Here is a 19,384-nt window from a genome sequence, read left to right as displayed (position 1 = left end):
AATATAAAAACAAATTATTTAGTTTTGTTTATAACAATAATTATTTTGTTGTTTTTTTTTCTACTACTGTAGTTGATTTTGAGATTTGGAATGCTATTCTTACTAACACACATTCACTGCAGTGATGACACCGTTTGTAGCTGTAACTAAGCAGTTTGTAAACATTCATATGCAGTTATACATGTGAGAATGTATAACTGCATTCTCACACTTATACAAACACATGTGGGGATGCTCAAAGTAGCTTGTGAAGTAATCATCATCATCATCATCATTGTTTAACGTCTGCTTTCCATGCTAGCATGGGTTGGACGATTTTGACTGTGGGCTGGCGAACCAGATGGCTGCACCAGGCTCCAATCTTGATCTGGCAGAGTTTCTACAGCTGGATGCCCTTCCTAGCGCCAACCACTTCGAGAGTGTAGTGGGTGCATTTTACGTGCCACCGGCATGGGGGCCAGTCAGGCGCTACTGGCAATGACCTCGCTCGAATCTTTTTACATGTGCCAGTGAAGCAATGTTGGTAACGATCATGCTCGAATGGTGCCCTTTTACGTGCCACGGGTACGGAAGCCAGTTGGCTGCTCTGGCAACGATCACGCTCGGATGGTGCTCTTGGCACCCTACAAGCACAAGTGCCAGTAAAGTGACGCTGTTAACAATCATACTCGAATGGTGCCCTTTTATGTGCCACTGGCACGGAAGCCGGTTAGCCGCTCTGTCAACATAATTACTACTTCACATTATCACTGGTGTAAAATGACAATTCCAATTTATAAATTTAGCTCTTTGTTGTTTTTAAATTTCATTTATGTTTTAGTTATATATGAAGTAACAATTTAATCTTTGATTTTTTTCTCTCTTTTTATGTTTTGCAGAGATTCGCAAGAAATTAAAATTAGAATGTATGTTGTCATTTAGTCTTTTTGGCAATGTGATGTCTATGAAATCAGTCAAATTGGTTGGTGCTCAGCGAGATGCTTTACTTTTGAGTTTCATGGATGCTAAGGTATAGTAGATTTTTGAATTTGTATTGCTTCTTTTTGTTTATACTTGAAAACATATAACTCTTTAGCATTTAAACTTGCCTTATCCAGCCAAGATAGTCTACATGTTTTATGTTCAAACTGGCCAGATTCAGCCTCTCATACCAACCCTGAAATATCATTCTAAAAATGTACAATCATATCACTGAAATCTCAAAGCTACACTATAACATCTAATTAATTCAAAACAGTGTGACTAAATAGACATTACATTTGACAGAATAAGCTGAATGCTAAATGGTTAAAGTGATTTACAAATTTTCATGAAATAATGTGGCTGATGCTGGTGTCATGTAACCAGCAGCCGTGCCGGTGGCATGTAAAAAGCACTTTTTGAGTGCTGGGTCTCACAGAGGCAATGACAAATGACTGAGACCTTTGGCAATATGCTGTGCTTGAGAAGAAGACCCATCAAGCCAAGTGAAATCATGGTCATGGCAGATACTGGTGTCATGCATCCATTACACTCTTGGAGTAGTTGGTGTTAGGAAGGGCATCCAGCCATAGAAACCATGCCAAATCAGACTGGAGTCTGGTGCAGCCCTCTCAGCTTACCTGGTTAAACTGTCCAACCCATGTCAGCATGGATAATGGATGCTAAATGATGACGATGACAAATATTTTATACTCTTAGTCAATCAGGTGATACATGAAGGAGTCATACCCAATGACTGGTGTAGCAGCATAATAGTCAACTGCTACAAAGGTAAAGGTGGTGCATTAAATACGAATAATTACAGAGGTATCAAGTTGTTGGATCAGGTAATGAAAGTCATGGAGAGGGTCATAGCCCAAATAATTAAGGAGAGAGTCAGTTTAGACTAGAAGCAGTTTGGGTTTGTGCCAGGGAAAAGCACCACTGTTGCTATATTTCTGGTAAGACAGCTGCAGGAGAAATACCTAGCTAAAGATAAACCTCTGTACCTGGCTTTTGTTGTCATGAAGAAAGCCTTTGACAGGGTCCCCTGATCCCTTTTCTGGTGGTCAATGCAGAAACTAGGGATAGATGAGTGGTTAGTGAGAGCTGTACAAGCCATGCACAGAGATGCTGTCAGTAAGGTGAGGGTTGGCAACGAGTACAGTGAAGAATTCCGGGTAGGGGTCCACCATGGATCAGTCCTCAGCTCCCTCTTATTCATCATAGTCCTCCAGGCAATAACAGAAGAATTCAAGACAGGATGCCCCTGGGAGCTCCTCTAGGCTGACGACCTTGCTCTAATTGCTGAGTCACTATCAGAACTAGAGGAGAAGTTTCGGGTGTGAAAGCAAGGATTAGAATCGAAGAGCCTTAGAGTTAACCTAGCTAAAACCAAAGTCTTAATAAGTAGGAAGGCAGACAAACCACAAATCCCTTCAGGTAGATGGTCCTGCACGATCTGTAGAAAAGGCGTAAGTAGAAACTCCATAAGATGTATTCAGTGTAAGCTATGGACACATAAGAGATGCAGCAATATCAAAGGAAGGCTAACTGGGAAGATAGTCTTTGTGTGTGGCAAATGCTCGGGGGCAATAAACACTGAAAATGTGCAGAAAACATCCTCAGTCACATTTCAGGAGGAAAAACTACAAGTAGTTGATAGCTTCCGTTACCTAGGTGACCAAGTCAGTAGCTGGGGTGGATGCTCTGAGAGTGTAGCTGCTAGAATAAGAATAGCCTGGGCAAAATTCAGAGAGCACCTACGTCTGCTAGTGACAAAGGGCCTCTTGCTCAGAGTAAAAGGTAGACTGTATGACCCATGTGTGCAACAGCCATGCTACATGGCAGTGAAGCATGGACCATGACTGCTGAGGACATGCGTACGCTTGCAAGGAATGAAGCTAGTATGCTCTGCTGGATGTGTAACGTCAGTGTGCATGCACAACAGTGTGTAAGTGCTCTGAGAGAAAAGTTGGACATAAGAAGCATCAAATTTGGTGTGTAAGAGAGACGACTGCTCTGGTGTGGTCATCTGTTGCGTATGGATGAGGACAGCTGTGTGAAAAAGTGTCATCCCTAGCAGTAGAGGGAACCTGTGGAAATTTAAAGTTGAATCACCATTTGGTTTTGTGTTTAGTCTTTACTTGAAGCATTGTATTCCTATAGGGCCAGAATGCTATTGTTTTCTTCAGAGGGCTTTGCTGATAACAATAACAGACTTCACTCTAAATTCACAATATCTTAGTTAAAAGTAAGTGGACATTCAGTAGTATAGTAAAACAGATGTAACAAGCAAAATCTGCAATATATGTTATACAATGCAAATGAAATTATTTCTAAAACTTACCATATTTCTAGCTTTCTCTGGTGGAGTATGATCCTGGGACTCATGATTTGAAGACTTTATCTCTTCATTACTTTGAAGAACAAGAATTAAAAGTGAGTTTTTTAAAAATTTCTGCTATATTCTTTAAAAAAATTGAATGAAATCTTATTCTGAGTTTACCATTAAGTTTTTGAATTATAAACATTCCTTGTATGATAGTTCAATTATATCTTTTTATTTTTGCCTTGCTTCCATAGTTTGGGCATATAAAGTGATATTTATTTTCATATTATTTGTTAGTTCTTGTGCTTATTTTGAATGTAATTTTACTGCCACATTTTACATCTTAAACATAATTATTTAATTTCTTTTTCAAAAAATTTGATCACCAATACAATGTATGTTTGATCTATAGTGCTTGAGGTTATATATATATATATATATATATATATATATATATATATGGATCCCAAAGATCTCAGCAATTAACTTTCTAGCACCTCCACACATACATAGTTATAATATACATATATAAATATAGTGATAGTGAAAATAAATAAAATTAAAATTTTTCGTATGAAGTAGTGAATTCTTATTTAGAACAATTTGATAAAAATAACGATGGTTTAGATGAAAGTCTCTAGAAATGATATCATGTCATACATAGTAAAGTAAATATAAACGCATGTGAAATATATCTTCTCTGGACACCAGGTCGTGTTTCATTCACTTGCAGCAGTAAAATAACTGGTGTAGCAGAAATATGAACTTCCTTTAAGGCTTGCTTTTTCTGCTATCCACAGATAGCAAAACAGGAAACCTTAATAAAAAAATTACTGCTTATATATGAAATTGGTGAAATTTACTGATTAACATCAGAAAGTAATGGAAGAAGCTGAAAATACTGGAAAAAGTCTTATGGTCTCTGTTTGTGAAACAGTTTTAGTTCAAATAACTATATGAAAAACTTTTAAATATTCTTATAGATATGAACATTACAGGAACCACAAAAATAAGTATATCTGGCAAGTGTAATGAAAGTGTTATATAGTATAAAGCTTTTTAACAGAGATTTTGGTAAACATGAGATGAATGTCCAGAATGACATATATAATATATAATGATATATATAATATATATATATATAGAATGAAATATATGAGACATTGGAGCTCGATACAGTTCTTGGATACTTTAAATTGTCCAACCCATACCAGCATGGTACATGGACTTTGATGATGATGACATGGTTGCTAAAATGAAGTGACAATTGAAAATAAGATCATATCAAAGTAAATATAGCCTTCTCATCATTTAACATCTACTTTTCCATACCTGCATGGGTCAGATGCCCTTTCTGTTTTCATACCTTCCAGTTCCCAAGCAAGGTAATATTTCCCATAGCCAGACATATTTTTCATGGAAGATTGGAAATGTGTGACATGCTTGTTTACAATCATCATGTGATGTCAAGACAAGAGTGTACACACACACACAGACACACACATGGACTTCTTTCAGTTTCTGTGTATCAAATCCACTCACAAGGCTTTGGTCAGCCTGGGGCTTTAGTAGAAGACACTTGCCCAAGGTGCCATTTCTATTCATTATTTCAATGTGTGTGTGTGTGTGTGTGTATATATATATATACGCCATAATGGACTGTTAGCTCCTACATGCATTTTTTTCTCTCCTTGTTTCTTTCCTTGTTTCTTTTCTGTGTATCTTTCTGACGAAGCGCGTAGGCTCGAAACGTAAAAGACTTGTTCTATTTCTATTCCTGAGCGCCATGCTAATACATTTGTTTGTTTGTACTCCACCTGCCTTCGTCTTTTGTTTATTTTCGTAAACCTTCCCGTTATATATATATATATATATATATATATATATATATATATATATATATATATAAAACCTCAAGTACTCTAGATCAAACATACATTTTGTTTGGTATATATGTGATCAAATTTTTTTACAAATGAAATTAAATAAGTGTTTAAAATTTAAAATGTGACAGTGCCATTAGATCCAAAGTAGGGGATCAACAGAGTTCAATAAATATGAGAATTAACAACAAATAATATGAAAATAAATACCACTTTGTGTGCTTAACCCATAGAAATAAGACATAATTGAACTATAACACTAGAAATGTTTAACCAAAGCCATATGGTCGGGAAGCAAGCTCTTTAGTCACGCACCCATGCCTGCAACTATAATATACAAATATTAAATGTCTTCTCTTGTTGCAAGCTCGTCTTTCTATCATCTGTAGCAGTAAAATAACTGGCATGGTGTGCTGTGTATGTGTATTGTAAAATTTCATTGAAAGTCAGGTACAACTCTAAAATATATACATGATGATTGCCTCATCTTGTCAGATGATAGTCTTACATTCAGCCTCATTGTTTTGATTTACTTTCATCCCTGCATGTGTGTGGTTATTAATTTTCTGTTGCCACACATCCATTTGTCATAAGACTATAAAATACAAAATGGATCAAGAGATATGATGATAAAGAGACACATCTGTTTGTCATTGGATTTAAGTGACAAAAGCTTGTACAACACTTTTGCTACCGTCCATCACCATAGTATGTTCCAGTGATAAGCATTACAAGGTACTCTTTTGATTGCATGTTCTATGTTGGAGTATCTTTCTCCTAGAAGAACTGCTTTCCTCATGGCTTTATCAAAAATAATGAGAGCCTCCTAACTGTATCCGGTGGTAAGGCGGCGAGCTGGCAGAAATGTTAGCACGCCGGGTGAAATACGTAGCCGTATTTCGTCTGTCGTTACGTTGTGAGTTCAAATTCCGCCGAGGTCGACCTTGCCTTTCATCTGTTAAGGCGGCGTCTGGCAGAAACGTTAGCGCGCCGGGCGAAATGCTTTGTGGTATTTCGTCTGCTGTTACATTCTGAGTTCAAATTCCGCCGAGGTCGACTTTGCCTTTCATCCTTTTGGGGTCGATTAAATAAGTACCAGTTACGCACTGGGGTCGATATAATTGACTTGATCCGTCTGTCTGTCCTTGTTTGTCCTCTCTGTGTTTAGCCCCTTGTGGGTAGTAAAGAAATAGGTAAGGCTCCTGTTCAGGAGTTGTTGGGTGCATGGAGTCACTTCCTAATTACCTGTCAGGGTCCTATCTGTGGATTAACAGATTTCCCAGGGATATATATCTTCATCATCATCATCATCATTTAACGTCCGTTCTCCATGCTAGCATGGGTTGGACGGTTCGACCGGGGATCTGGGAAGCCAGAAGGCTGCACCAGGCTCCAGTCTTATCTGGCAATGTTTCTACAGCTGGATGCCCTTCCTAACGCCAACAACTCTGTGAGTGTAGTGGGTGCTTTTTACGTGCCACCTGCACAGGTGCCAGGTGAGGCTGGCAACGGCCACGGTCGGATTGGTGTATTTTATGTGCCACCGGCACGGAAGCCAGTCGAGGCGGCGCTGGCATCGGCCACGAGTCGGATAGTGCTTTTTACGTACCACCAGACCAGGGATCCTGGCTGGTTCAATTCGATTTCGATTTCGCTTGCCCCAACATGTCTTCGCAAGCAAAGGGGGTTGGCATGGGTGCCTGTCGTACGGTCTGATTGGTGTATTTTACGTGCCACCGGCACAGAGCCAGTGGAGGCGGCGCTGGCATCGGCCACGAGTCGGATAGTGCTTTTTACGTACCACCAGACCAGGGATCCTGGCTGGTTCAATTCGATTTTGATTTCGCTTTCGCTTGCCCCAACATGTCTTCGCAAGCAAAGGGGGTTGGCATGGGTGCCTGTCGTCGGATGAGGTTCTATATTGACTTCGCTTGCGTCAACAGGTCTTTGTGTCCAAGGGAGGAAAGGCATTCATAAGTGGGCTGGGCTCACTTGTCCTGCCTGGTCTTCTCACGTACAGCATATTTCCAAAGGTCTCGGTCGCTAAGTTCGAAGGTCGTGCTTCACCACCTCGTCCCAGGTTTTCCTGGGTCTACCTCTTCCACGGGTTCCCTCAACTGCTAGGGATTGGCACTTTCTCACACATGTATCTTCATCCATTCTCGCCACATGACCATACCAGCGCAATCGTCTCTCTTGCACACCACAACTGATGCTTCTTAGGTACAACATTTCTCTCAAGGTACTAACGCTCTGTTGAGTATGTACACTGACATTACACATCCATCGGAGCATACTGGCTTCATTCCTCACGAGCTTACGCATGTCCTCAGCAGTCACGGCCCATGTTTCACTGCCATGTAGCATGGCTGTTCGTACACATGCATCATACAGTCTGCCTTTTACTCTGAGCGAGAGGCCTTTAGTCACCAGCAGAGGTAAGAGCTCCCTAAACTTTGCCCAGGCTATTCTTATTCTAGCAGTTACACTTTCAGCGCGCCCACCCCCACTACTGACTTGGTCACCTAGATAACGGAAGCTATCAACTACTTCTAGTTTTTCCCCCTGGAAAGTGACGGAAGTTGTTTTCTGCAGATTTTCGGAGGTTAATGCTCCCGAGCATCTGCCACATACAAAAACTATCTTCCCAGTTAGCCTACCTTTGACATTGCTGCACCTCTTATGTGTCCATAGCTTACACTGGGTACATCTTATAGAGTTTCTACCTACACCTTTTCTACAGATCGAGCAGGGCCATCTTCCTGAAGACATTTGTGGATTGTCTACCTTCCTACTTATTAGTACTTTGGTTTTAGCTAGGTTGACTCTAAGGCCCCTCGATTCTAAACCTTCCTTCCACACCTGGAACTTCTCCAGTTCTGATAGTGACTCAGCAATTAGAGCAAGGTCGTCAGCGTAGAGGAGCTCCCAGGGACAACCTGTCTTGAATTCCTCCGTAATTGCCTGGAGGACTATGATAAATAGGAGGGGGCTGAGTACTGAACCCTGGTGGACCCCAACCTCTACTTTGAATTCTTCTGTGTACATGTTGCCAACCCTAACCTTACTTACGGCATCTCTGTACATGGCTTGCACAGCCCTCACCAGCCATTCATCTATCCCTAGTTTCCTCATTGACCACCAGATAAGGGATCGGGGGACCCTATCAAAAGCTTTCTCCATGTCAACGAAAGCCAGGTACAGGGGCTTATCTTTGGCTAGGTATTTCTCCTGCAGCTGCCTTACCAGGAATATAGCATCAGTGGTACTTTTCCCTGGCACGAACCCAAACTGCATCTTATCTAAACTAACTCTGTCTCTAATTAGTTGGGCGATGACCCTCTCCGTAACCTTCATTACCTGATCCAACAGCTTGATACCTCTGTAATTATTTGTATCTAGGGCATCACCTTTACCTTTGTAGCAGTTGACTAGTATGCTGCTACACCAGTCATTGGGTATGACTCCTTCGTGTATCACCTGGTTGACTATACGGGTGACTAGGTTATAGCCGACACTGCCAGATATTTTGAGCATCTCTGCAGTAATTCCTGATGGGCCTGGGGCTTTCCCTGTCTTCATGCTTCTAATTGCCTTAACTACCAAAGAATTTTCAATTCGGATGGCTGGTCCCTCTGTTGGGTTGACATTTGGCAGACTCTCTTTATCCCATTCATTTTCTTTATTCAGCAACCTTTCATAGTGGCATCTCCAAACCTCTCTCTTTGCATCCTCATTTAGCGCAAGTGAACCATCATCCATGCGAACACACTTCTCTCCTACCACATCACGATTCTCTCTCACACACTGTCTTGCAACATGAAATACCTCAAGTCTTTCATCCTCACGGCTCAGAACATTGGCAAATTTTTTCTTATCCGCTTCCCCTCTGGCTAAATAAACCTGTCTCCTAGCTTCCCTTCTGGCTGTCTGATACAATTCCCTGCTACCACCGTTCTTCCAGTCCTTCCAATCCTGTCTCTTTTGTCTAATAGCCCTGTCAACCACAGTGTTCCACCACCATGTTACCCTGGGTCGAGTTGGTACTTTGCTCCACCACAGATCTGGTCAGTGGCTGTCAGCAGATTGTCCCGTAGAAATCTCCAGTTGCCTTCCACATATATATATATATATAATATATATATATATATATATATATATATATACATATATATATATATATATCATACACATGCATATACACACATTCTGATGCAGGCTTGGTTATGAAGTACAGGGATTGCTGTGTGATTAAGAAGTTTGCTTTGCACTCACATGGTTTTAGGTTCAGTCCCATGGAATTTTAGGCTATAATCCTGGGTTGATGAATACCTTGAGTGTAAATTTGGTAGAAAGAAACAGTAGGAAACCTATTTTATATATGTGTCTGTGCTTGCACGAATATGTGTGAATGTTGACATTCTACAACTTTGCTTGAACAGAATATGTTTACATTCCTTGTTGAAATTATGCCTGGTTGCTCTGTGTTTTCAAAAACTTGTGAAATATAAAACTCCTTTACTTGCAAAAACAGTTAAATGTTGGCAACCAAAAGAATATTTGGCCATAAAGTCCTGCCTGAAATATATCCCCTGTCAAATAAATTGCTGGCATGGAAATATGGATGTTAAAACAAACACAATTCTCTGCACAACCCATGCTAGCATGGAAAAATCAACATTAAATCAACAAATATCATCATCATTTAACATTCATGTTCCATGCTGGCATGGGTTATATTTATTTTACCAACATCAATGGAAATTGTAGCTGTGATACCAGTGCCGTTGGTACATAAGAGATCCATCTGAACGTGGTCGTTGCCAGTGATGCCCTGACTGGCCTCCGTGTCGGTGGCACGTAAAAAGCACCATCCGATCGTGGCCATTGCCAGCCTCGTCTGGCCTCCATGCCAGTGGCATTTAAAAAGCACCATCCAATCGTGGCCGTTTGCCAGCCACGTGTGGCACGTAAAAAGCACCCACTACACTCATGGAATGGTTAGCGTTAGGAAGGGCATCCAGCTGTAGAAACACTGCCAGATCAGACTGGGCCTGGTGCAGCCTTCTGGCTTCCCAGACCCCAGTTGAACCGTCCAACCCATGCTAGCATGGAGAGCAGATGTTAAACGATGATGATGATGATGATTTTTAAGAAAAGTTGAATTGAAAAATAACTAAAATAATATTCAATGATTTTATCTAAATATATATCATAAACTTTTTTTTTCACAATATATAGTGTGGTTTTGTTGAAAACCGACACCTTCCAATTGTCCGTGTGGATCCAGATGGGAGATGTGCTGCAATGTTGATTTATGGTAGACACCTTACAATTTTACCATTTCGTCATGATGTCAGTTTGGAAGAAGGAGATACTACATTAGGCTGGTAAGTAAATTTCTGTGATATTTTGATTACTTTTCTTCTAAATTTCATCTTTTTCATTTGTTGTTGGATTTATAGAAATATTCTCTGTTTTTTCTTAATTTAAATTTATTTTTTTTCCTTCCCCTCCAAATTACCTTACATTAGATGGCTATTCAAATTATGAAATTTAAATGGAGCAGTTGGTATTTTTTTCTTCTAATCAATACTTGAATTATTTCTTTAATGATAGCCACTAAGTTTGCTAAGTTGAGTGAAGTAAATGTTTTTATTATAGGTCTAAGCTATGATTGATTGTGCATTATTCCAGTTGTACCACACACATAGAGTAAGGAACATTCTTTATTAAAACACTCTTGTTTTGGTTGTAGACAATAGCTGAATGTTAGATTTTGTATTCTGTTACTTGATGGCAGGCTGAAGATCCTTGTAATCTTTGCTTTTTTATTTTCAAAGTTATATGGATACTACTTATTATAGGGCTAGTGTTTGGCACCCTGATAGAGTATAGTGAATTGTTTCTGAAGATTTGTCACGTTGGTTATATTTATTCATCATCATCATTATCATCATCATCATCATTTAATGCCCGTTGTCCATGGGTTGGATGGTTTGACCATGCTGGCAAACTAGAAGGCTGTACCAGACTCCAGTCTGATTTAGCATGGTTTCTATGGCTGGATGCCCTTCCTAACGCCAATCACTCAGAGAGTGTAATGGATGCTTTTTACGTGCCATTTGCGTGACACCAGTATTTTCTACGACTATGATTTCACTTGGCTTGATGGGCTTTCTTCTCAAGAACGGCGTAATACCAAAGGTCTCAGTCATTTGTCATTCCCCCCATGAGGCGCAACATACTGGACAGGTACTTTTTATGTGCCACCGGCATCGGCCACCTTACCTCTGAGGTCCTGGACAAAGCATCTATAAAATGCCGGAAGCATTAATAATTGCTATTTAAACACTCAAAAATAATCTGCCCACTTTCCTTCATGAAAGGTATGGTTGTTGGTTGTCTGATACATGTTACAGTGTGGTCATCATCATCATCATCGCTTAATGTCCGCTTTATATGCTGGCAGTGGTTGGACAATTTGACAGGAGAAGATGGCATTGGCATGGTTTCTACAGCTGCATACCCTTCCAAATGCCAACCACTTTATAGAGTGTACTGGGTGCTTTTTATGTGGAACCAGCGGCAGTGAGGTCGCTAAATAGTTTGCAAGACAAGACCCCCTCAACTGAGTGGGGTGGCTTTGTGTTAGGTGAGGAAAAGTTAGAATATGTTAGAGGAGCAGAAACAAGTATCTTGCGGTGGAAGAGATACATGGCTACCCTAGTTAGGGAAAAAGAGAGGAGAGAGGGAGATATGGTAAAACTGTGTCAGAGTATACCCTCTAATGATAGAAAAGTGTATATGAGGGTGGGCTGGAAAGTTCATAGGCTGACCGTGATGCAATGATTGAACTTGACCAAATGTGTTTTATTTTTCGACATGAGGAATAGTAGGAGTGTCATTGAATAGTGAGAGAGGGGAGGGGGTCAAAGTGTGACACACTGACACACAGAAATTCGTTTTGGCATTTATTATTATAGATGATGTTTTTAAATTTATTTTCAGCAGGTTTCTTATCTCCTGATCTATTACGTGTGTTCTGTTATATTTTGACTCGTTATTTCTAACTTAATGCACTTGCTTGGACTGTTGGTATGTTGATGGCAATGTTAATGAGCTTTTGCCATTCAAATGTACTTTCAGAAGATGTTTAAATCATTTAAAGTACTCATTCCTTTTAGTTTTTTCTCTGTCAGGATTTGCTTTAATCCTTTAGAACCTATATAACGCAACTTGTCATCATATACACTTATTCACAAATCTAAAATAATTCAAAACCTGTAAAATATCCAAACTTGTATTAACTCTTTAGCATTCAGTTTATCAAATGTGAATGCTTATTTATTCAGTTTTGAATTAATCATACATTATCTCATTAGTTCAAAATTTCAATGATGTGATTGTTTATTTTTAGGATGATGTTGTTGAGTAGGTGCGAGAGGCCAGATCTGGTCAGTTTCAGCATAAAATAGGCAGAATATTTGGGCTGGATATGGCTAGTTTAAATGCTAAAAGGTTAATTCTCTGGCCTTTTTTCCTCTTGATTAATAAATAATGATGATTAAAAAAGAAAAGACTTGAAGATATAATTGCTATTACTTAAATAAGATATTTTCTGTTTCAGTAAACCACCAATACTTTCATCATATTTAATTGATCTTCGTTCCATGGATGAGAAAATTACTAATGTTTTAGACATTCAGTTTCTGCATGGTTATTATGAACCAACAATTTTCATCTTGTATGAACCTCTGCAAACTTGGTCAGGGTAAGTGTGATAGAGTTTAACTATAAAAGCAAGCTTGTTTTTCTATTTGAATGAAATGGAAACAGATATTTGAATTTGTTTGTATTGTTTGATATTTTATTGTTAATTATAATAAAAAAAGACCCCCAGCTAAACCCAACATATTTTAGAGGGTTTTTCCTTCAATAGAAAATATAAATGACATCTAAGAAAAATGAAATATCAACTTGTGAGTGCTTCATATCAATTAATTGTTAGCCCCACCATTATTTGAATTTACAAAAGCAAGTTTCTAAAATCCATTTCCTCCTCTTTTATGTTTGGCATTATTAGTGTGATCATTATATATTCTCATGATTGCTGTCAGTATCATCATTGCCCTTGTTTCTACCACCACCAGTACCACTGTCACTGCAGCTGTTGCCTCCTTCAAATGGCTACATTTATACAAACATTCACAGCCATTTGTTTCATGAAACATTGGTGATCATCATCATCATACATTCATGTTCCATGCTGGAATAGGTTGCATGGTTCGACAGGGTCCAGTGGGCTCAAGGACTGCATCATTTTCTTTGGCATGAATTCTACAGTTGGATAGGAAGTGCATCCGACTTTACAGTGTATACAAGTTGCTTTGTTTGTGACACTGATACTAGTAAGGTTGCCATGCAGCTTGCAATCCTATGAACCCCAAATGAGCAGCTTTATTCTAAAACACAAGGAGTAAAAGCATAAGAGAAAGGGCCAAAGAGAACAGTTTTCTTGTTGTGGAAAAACTACATCACTACTTATATTGGTAATTGACTTAAAAGTGGGCTTCTTTCATAATGAGGCACCAGTGCAATAATTGAAAATTTGTCTCTTTTTCAGTTTCAGTTGGTTATCCTAGAACAGGAAATCATTTTTTAGAAACTATTTCCTATCAATTTATCAAATATTGTGAAATAATATATCTTTTTAGGCGGACAGCTGTACGGACAGATACTTGCAGCATTGTGGCTATTTCTTTAAATATCCAACAGAAAGTTCATCCTGTTATATGGTCATTAACAAACTTACCGTTTGACTGTTTCTGTGCTTTACCAATTCCTAAACCCATAGGTAAGTGTTCACTATAGTTTCTTTGGTACTTTACAGTTATCAGTAGCCAATTTTTTTGTTTACTAAATCATCATCATCATCGTTTAGCGTCCGTTTTCCATGCTAGCATGGGTTGGACGGTTCAACTGGGGTCTGTGAAGCCAGAAGGCTTCATCAGGCCCAGTCAGATCTGGCAGTGTTTCTACGGCTGGATGCCCTTTTTAATGCCAACCACTCCGTGAGTGTAGTGGGTGCTTTTTACGTGCCGCCCGCACAGGTGCCAGACATAGCTGGCAAACGGCCACGAACGGATGGTGCTTTTTATGTGCCACCGGCATGGGGGCCAGGCGAGGCTGGCAACGGACACGAACGGATGGTGCTTTTTATGTGCCACCGGCATGGGGGCCAGGCGAGGCTGGCAACGGACACGAACGGATGGTGCTTTTTACGTGCCACCGGCACGAGGCCAGTCGGGGCGGCGCTGGCAACGGTCGCGAACGGATGGTTCTCTTACAGTGCCACCGGCACTGGTAACACATCTGCAATTTCCATTGATCGATTTCGATTCTGATCCTCACTTGCCTCAATAGGTCTTCACAAGTAGAGTTTTGTGTCCCAAGAAGGGAAGGTATGCATACGTAGGCTGGCTCCATCCCATGTAGAAGGCCACGGGTTATGGACTCACTTGTCCTGCCGGGATTTCTCACGCACAGCACACTTCCAGAGGTCTCGGTCTCTAGTCATTTCCTCAGTGAGACCTAAAGTTCGAAGGTCGTGCTTCACCACCTCGTCCCAGGATTAGTAAATAAGCTATTAAATAATAACCCTTTTCCTTCTCCATGGAGCAGTGATAGTTATTCCGAAAGTTTGTCAATCAGCAATTAAATCTGTCTCATGAGTGTAATAGTTTATTTAATCCTTTAGTAAATGAAGAATTGGCTTTCAATAAAAAGAAAATACCATTTTTCATTTCAATAATTTAGAAAATTAAAATATAATTTTTACTATCATGTATCATATTAGTTATACTTGTATCCGTTTTTTATAGTGGCTGTGCTGTTGCTACATAAAAAGCACCCAGTATACTCTGTCAAGTGGTTGGCATTAGGAAGGGCATCCAGCTATAGAAACCATACCAAAACAGATAATGGAGCTTGGTGTAGCTCTCTGGCTTACCAACTGTTAAATTGTCCAACCCATGCAAACATGGAAAACAAATGTTAAATGATGTTGATGATAATGATGCCTACCAGAGATTTTTATGTATAGAAAAAAATTGCTGTTTGTTATGATGCTATAAGTGCTTGAAGTTGGCTCTCTTAACTGAACAATTAGTATGGAAAAAGAAAGCACCAGTCTGAAAAGATAGTTTCTCTTGTGTTGGTGTTACACAGTAAATAAAACAGACCTGCTTTCTTTAAAGTGGCTCAAACCAGAATGAGGCAGGAGAAAATACCCAAAATAGGAAGAGTTCTTGATGTGTTTAGTTTTATCTTTTTGCATTTTGAATACAAATATTGCCATGGTCAACTTTGTTTTACATTCTTCTAGAGCTGATAATTTAGCACCAGCTGAAGTGCTGGCATTGATCAGTTACTTTTTTTGCCTGTCACCCTTCAAGATCTAATAAAATATATACCAGTCATCTACTGGAATCAGTTTAATTGACTATTCCGTCTGCCATAATTTATGGTTTGTGCCTATGTTAAAAGCCATTAATATGTTGGTGGAGTGGCAGAAACAGTAATTTGGTATTTCATCCAGTATATTTTAACCCTTTTGATACCAACTTGCCTGAAATTGCCTCCGGTTCTATGATACAAAATCACTCATTTAAACAGTCCTTATTTATATTTAAAATCTTGCTTCATAATTTTGTATAAGTACCTTTTAGATTCTAAACAACATCCATCCATTTTTGGTGCCCACTATTTCTGGAAAGTTACTTGGTAACCCTGCCAGTGCGGATGCCATGTAAAAAGCATCCAGTCTATACTGTGAATTGGTTGGCATTTGGAAGGGCATCCATCTGTAAAAACCATGCTAAAACTAACCTTGCCTTTAAAAATCATGCCAAAACTAACCTCACCTGTAAAAACCATGCCAAAACTGATCTCAGTCCACTCTGTTGGGTGGTTGGTGTGAGGAAGGGCAACCAACTGTAAAAACCATACCAAAACAGACTCAGAAGTCTTCTGCCTGGCCGGCTCCTGTCAAACTGTCCATCGTATGCCAGCATGGAAGGTGAACGTTAAACGATGATGATGATGACATCATAGGGGTAGAGACTACAGCCATCTCCTCCATAGATTCCTATCAGAAGTGACTGTTGTTATGCTTTCCTGCTGGATTTCTTAGTGTGATGAACTGAGTCTATGGATATTATCCATCTTGCTTGTGGTGTACCTGTAGGTCTCCTGTTGGTTGTCTCGGTTTGAAGAATCTGTCTTGTGATCCTTTCCTACAGTATCTTGACCACATGTCTTACTAGAGTTGTGATCTCTTGATGCAGAGAAGTAACAGCTTGATCTGGAAAGACATCCTAATCTCTGAGCTGTGTACCCTGTTGGGCAATGTTACTAAATATCATCATTATTGTCATTTAACACCCGTTTTCCATACTGGCATGGGTTGAATAGCTTAACAGGAACTGGCAAGGCCAGGGGCTGCACCAGGTTCCATAGTCTGTTTTGGTTTGCTTTTTACAGCTATGTGCCCTTCCTAACACCAATCACTTTATAGGGTGTCTTTTATGTGGTACCAACACCAGTGTTTATAATGTAGCACCAGCATTCACACCGATGCTTTTTTTTACACCGCACGTTGGTTTTAGGATATCAGTTATGTTGTGGTGGGTGGGTCTTCTTGAGTACTAAATACTTTCAGATTATTGATTATTTTCAAAATTAATTCAAATGCATCAAGGTGGTGTATTTCAGAATTATCACACTATGAAAGTGTTAAGTTCAGATCCTACTAGAATTGATTTGTTTTTCCTTTCCTATTTTTGAGGATAAGATAAATATCAATCATGTATTGCAGTTAATTCACTTAATCTTATTACTGGCTCCTACAAATTAACAATCTTATGCCAATGATAGATATTGTCAAAAGCATAAAATATAATTTTTGCTTATTTTTCTTTAACAGGTGGTGTTGTTGTGTTTGCAGTAAATTCCCTCTTATATTTGAATCAAAGTGTACCCCCTTATGGTGTTTCATTAAATGGTATTGCACTTTCTTGTACAGCATTTCCACTCAGTAAGTAGTCATTATTTCTGAATGTCTTCTCTTTTGTAAAGCTTGTACCAATATGACAATATTTGTGGAGAACACCTTTAATCTTAAAGTCCTGTCATGCTTTCTCTATATAAATCTAATATAAGTCTTATTAGAAAAAGATTTTGACTAAATGCATTTATTTTCATATAAAAATAATAAAAATATAACTATTGTTTGAATTTGGATGAAATATGCTGATATGATATAGGGTTCATTGGTGTAATTTGTAAATGTGAGTTTTATTTGTTGTCTTGTCACTTTGGCTGACCCAAGTAATTTGAATACATTTAGGTTGATTATATTTAAATGTTGTCACATATCGATAATATTTTATGGACATCAATTCAGAGCCTAATTTGTGCTCCAGTTAGCTTCTTTAACTTGCAAGTTGTCAACTACCATTAGAAAAATAATTCTGAGATTTGTCTTCATATCCTCCATTCAAAGAATGGTTGGTGTAAACAGGAAATCTTGCCAGCATCAAAACGACTCTACTGAAGACAGCTTCACTAGGCTGGGCACATCATTAGGAATGCAGTTCATTGATTTCTCAAGGTTACACTGCATGGCAAACTCTCTTCTGGTCATCATGATAGAGGAGTACCGAAGAAGAGGTACAAGGACTCCTTAGAGAAATCTCTTGGCATGTGTCACATTGATCTTCACCAGTGGTCTGTTCTTGCTGCTGATTATGAAGCCTTGTGTTCCACTGTCCTCCAGACAACAGCCTTCTTTGAAGACACCTCCTGCAGGACCATCCTTGCAGAGAAAGGAGGTAAAATAAGACACTGACCAACCCCAATCAACCTACCTTCCCATGCAGTCTCTGTGGTTGTGCCTGTTTGTCATAAATCAGACTCATCAGGCATCAGCAATCTTGCAAAAGATGTGGACATTCCCCTCTCTTTTACTCTTTTACTTGTTTCAGTCATTTGACTGTGGCCATGCTGGAGCACTGCCTTTAGCTGAAGAAATCGACCCCAGGACTTATTCTTTGTAAGCCTAGTACTTATTCTATCAGTTTCTTTTGCCAAACTGCTAAGTTACGGGGACGTAAACACACCAGCATCGGTTGTCAAGCGATGTTGGACACAAACACGGACACAAACACACACTCACACACATACGACGGGCTTCTTTCAGTTTCCATCTACCAAATCCACTCATAAGGCTTTGGTCGGCCCGAGGCTATAGTAGAAGACACTTGCCCAAGGTGCCACGCAGTGGGACTGAACGCAGAACCATGTGGTTGGTAAGCAAGCTACTTACCTCACAACCACTCCTGCACCTGTAAATTTTTGCTTGCGAAGCCAAACCTAGAGAATTGCTATCTCACAAACTTTAAATTATATTTTATCAGAAGTAATGTAGTGTTCTCATTCGTTAAAATAGTGTATAAAAAACCATAGTCATTGATTATAAGTTTCTTATAATCAAGGTATTTTGATTTACTTGCTCCAAGCAACTATCTTGAATAAGTTAGTGTCAGTCACCCTTAGTTGGTAGTTGGTTGATCAGGATTAGAAAGAGTATTCAGCTGTGAAGTGTTTCCTCTAAATTCATAGCACTATGTAATCTATCAGATGTATAAATACTTAAAAAACATCTATTATTTGAATCAGATACATGCCGTCAACTTTGCTGGTTTGATTACCATTTCCTCATATTGTTATTAGGACTGATGTCATCAAAGACTTAAAGTGCATATCATGTTTGTAGCAGTAGCATATTTTAATTCCTTCCAGAAATTCTTTTGACTGTAGTTAGACCTTGTAGAATAGAAGAGTTTTTATCTTTTTCTATGGGAATATGAAGAAAATATTGCAAATGAAAGATACCAAAAATCAACACAAAACCATTAGATTGGAATATGGTGGAGTTAATTTCTTATTAGATATCTCATACTTCATCTTTTGCAGAACCCCAAGAAGGTGTTCGTATTGCCCTGGACTGTTGCCAATCAACACTGATCTCGTTTGATAAATTAGTTCTATCACTGAAAGGTGGAGAACTGTAAGTATTTATATTTATTTGTCTTTCTTAACCCTTTTAGTGGGGTAATCAAAATTTCATTACCCTTAATTGTGGAAA

General features: G+C 39.1%; 1 protein-coding gene across 1 annotated transcript in view; it reads left to right on the top strand.

The window, feature by feature from the left end:
* The window catches only part of LOC115213147 (cleavage and polyadenylation specificity factor subunit 1), a 106,770-nt gene that overhangs the window by 3,677 nt on the left and 83,709 nt on the right, over nt 1-19,384 (top strand). Inside the window, exons 4-10 of the mRNA XM_029782081.2 lie at nt 879-1,009; nt 3,322-3,402; nt 10,417-10,565; nt 12,806-12,949; nt 13,893-14,032; nt 17,162-17,272; nt 19,213-19,306. Of these exons, the coding sequence (XP_029637941.1) occupies nt 879-1,009; nt 3,322-3,402; nt 10,417-10,565; nt 12,806-12,949; nt 13,893-14,032; nt 17,162-17,272; nt 19,213-19,306 (850 nt within the window). The remainder of the gene's footprint in view (nt 1-878; nt 1,010-3,321; nt 3,403-10,416; nt 10,566-12,805; nt 12,950-13,892; nt 14,033-17,161; nt 17,273-19,212; nt 19,307-19,384) is intronic.

Source organism: Octopus sinensis, linkage group LG6, assembly GCF_006345805.1.
Source record: "Octopus sinensis linkage group LG6, ASM634580v1, whole genome shotgun sequence".
Lineage (NCBI taxonomy): Eukaryota > Metazoa > Mollusca > Cephalopoda > Octopoda > Octopodidae > Octopus > Octopus sinensis.
This window is presented reverse-complemented; position numbering and strand designations above follow the sequence as displayed.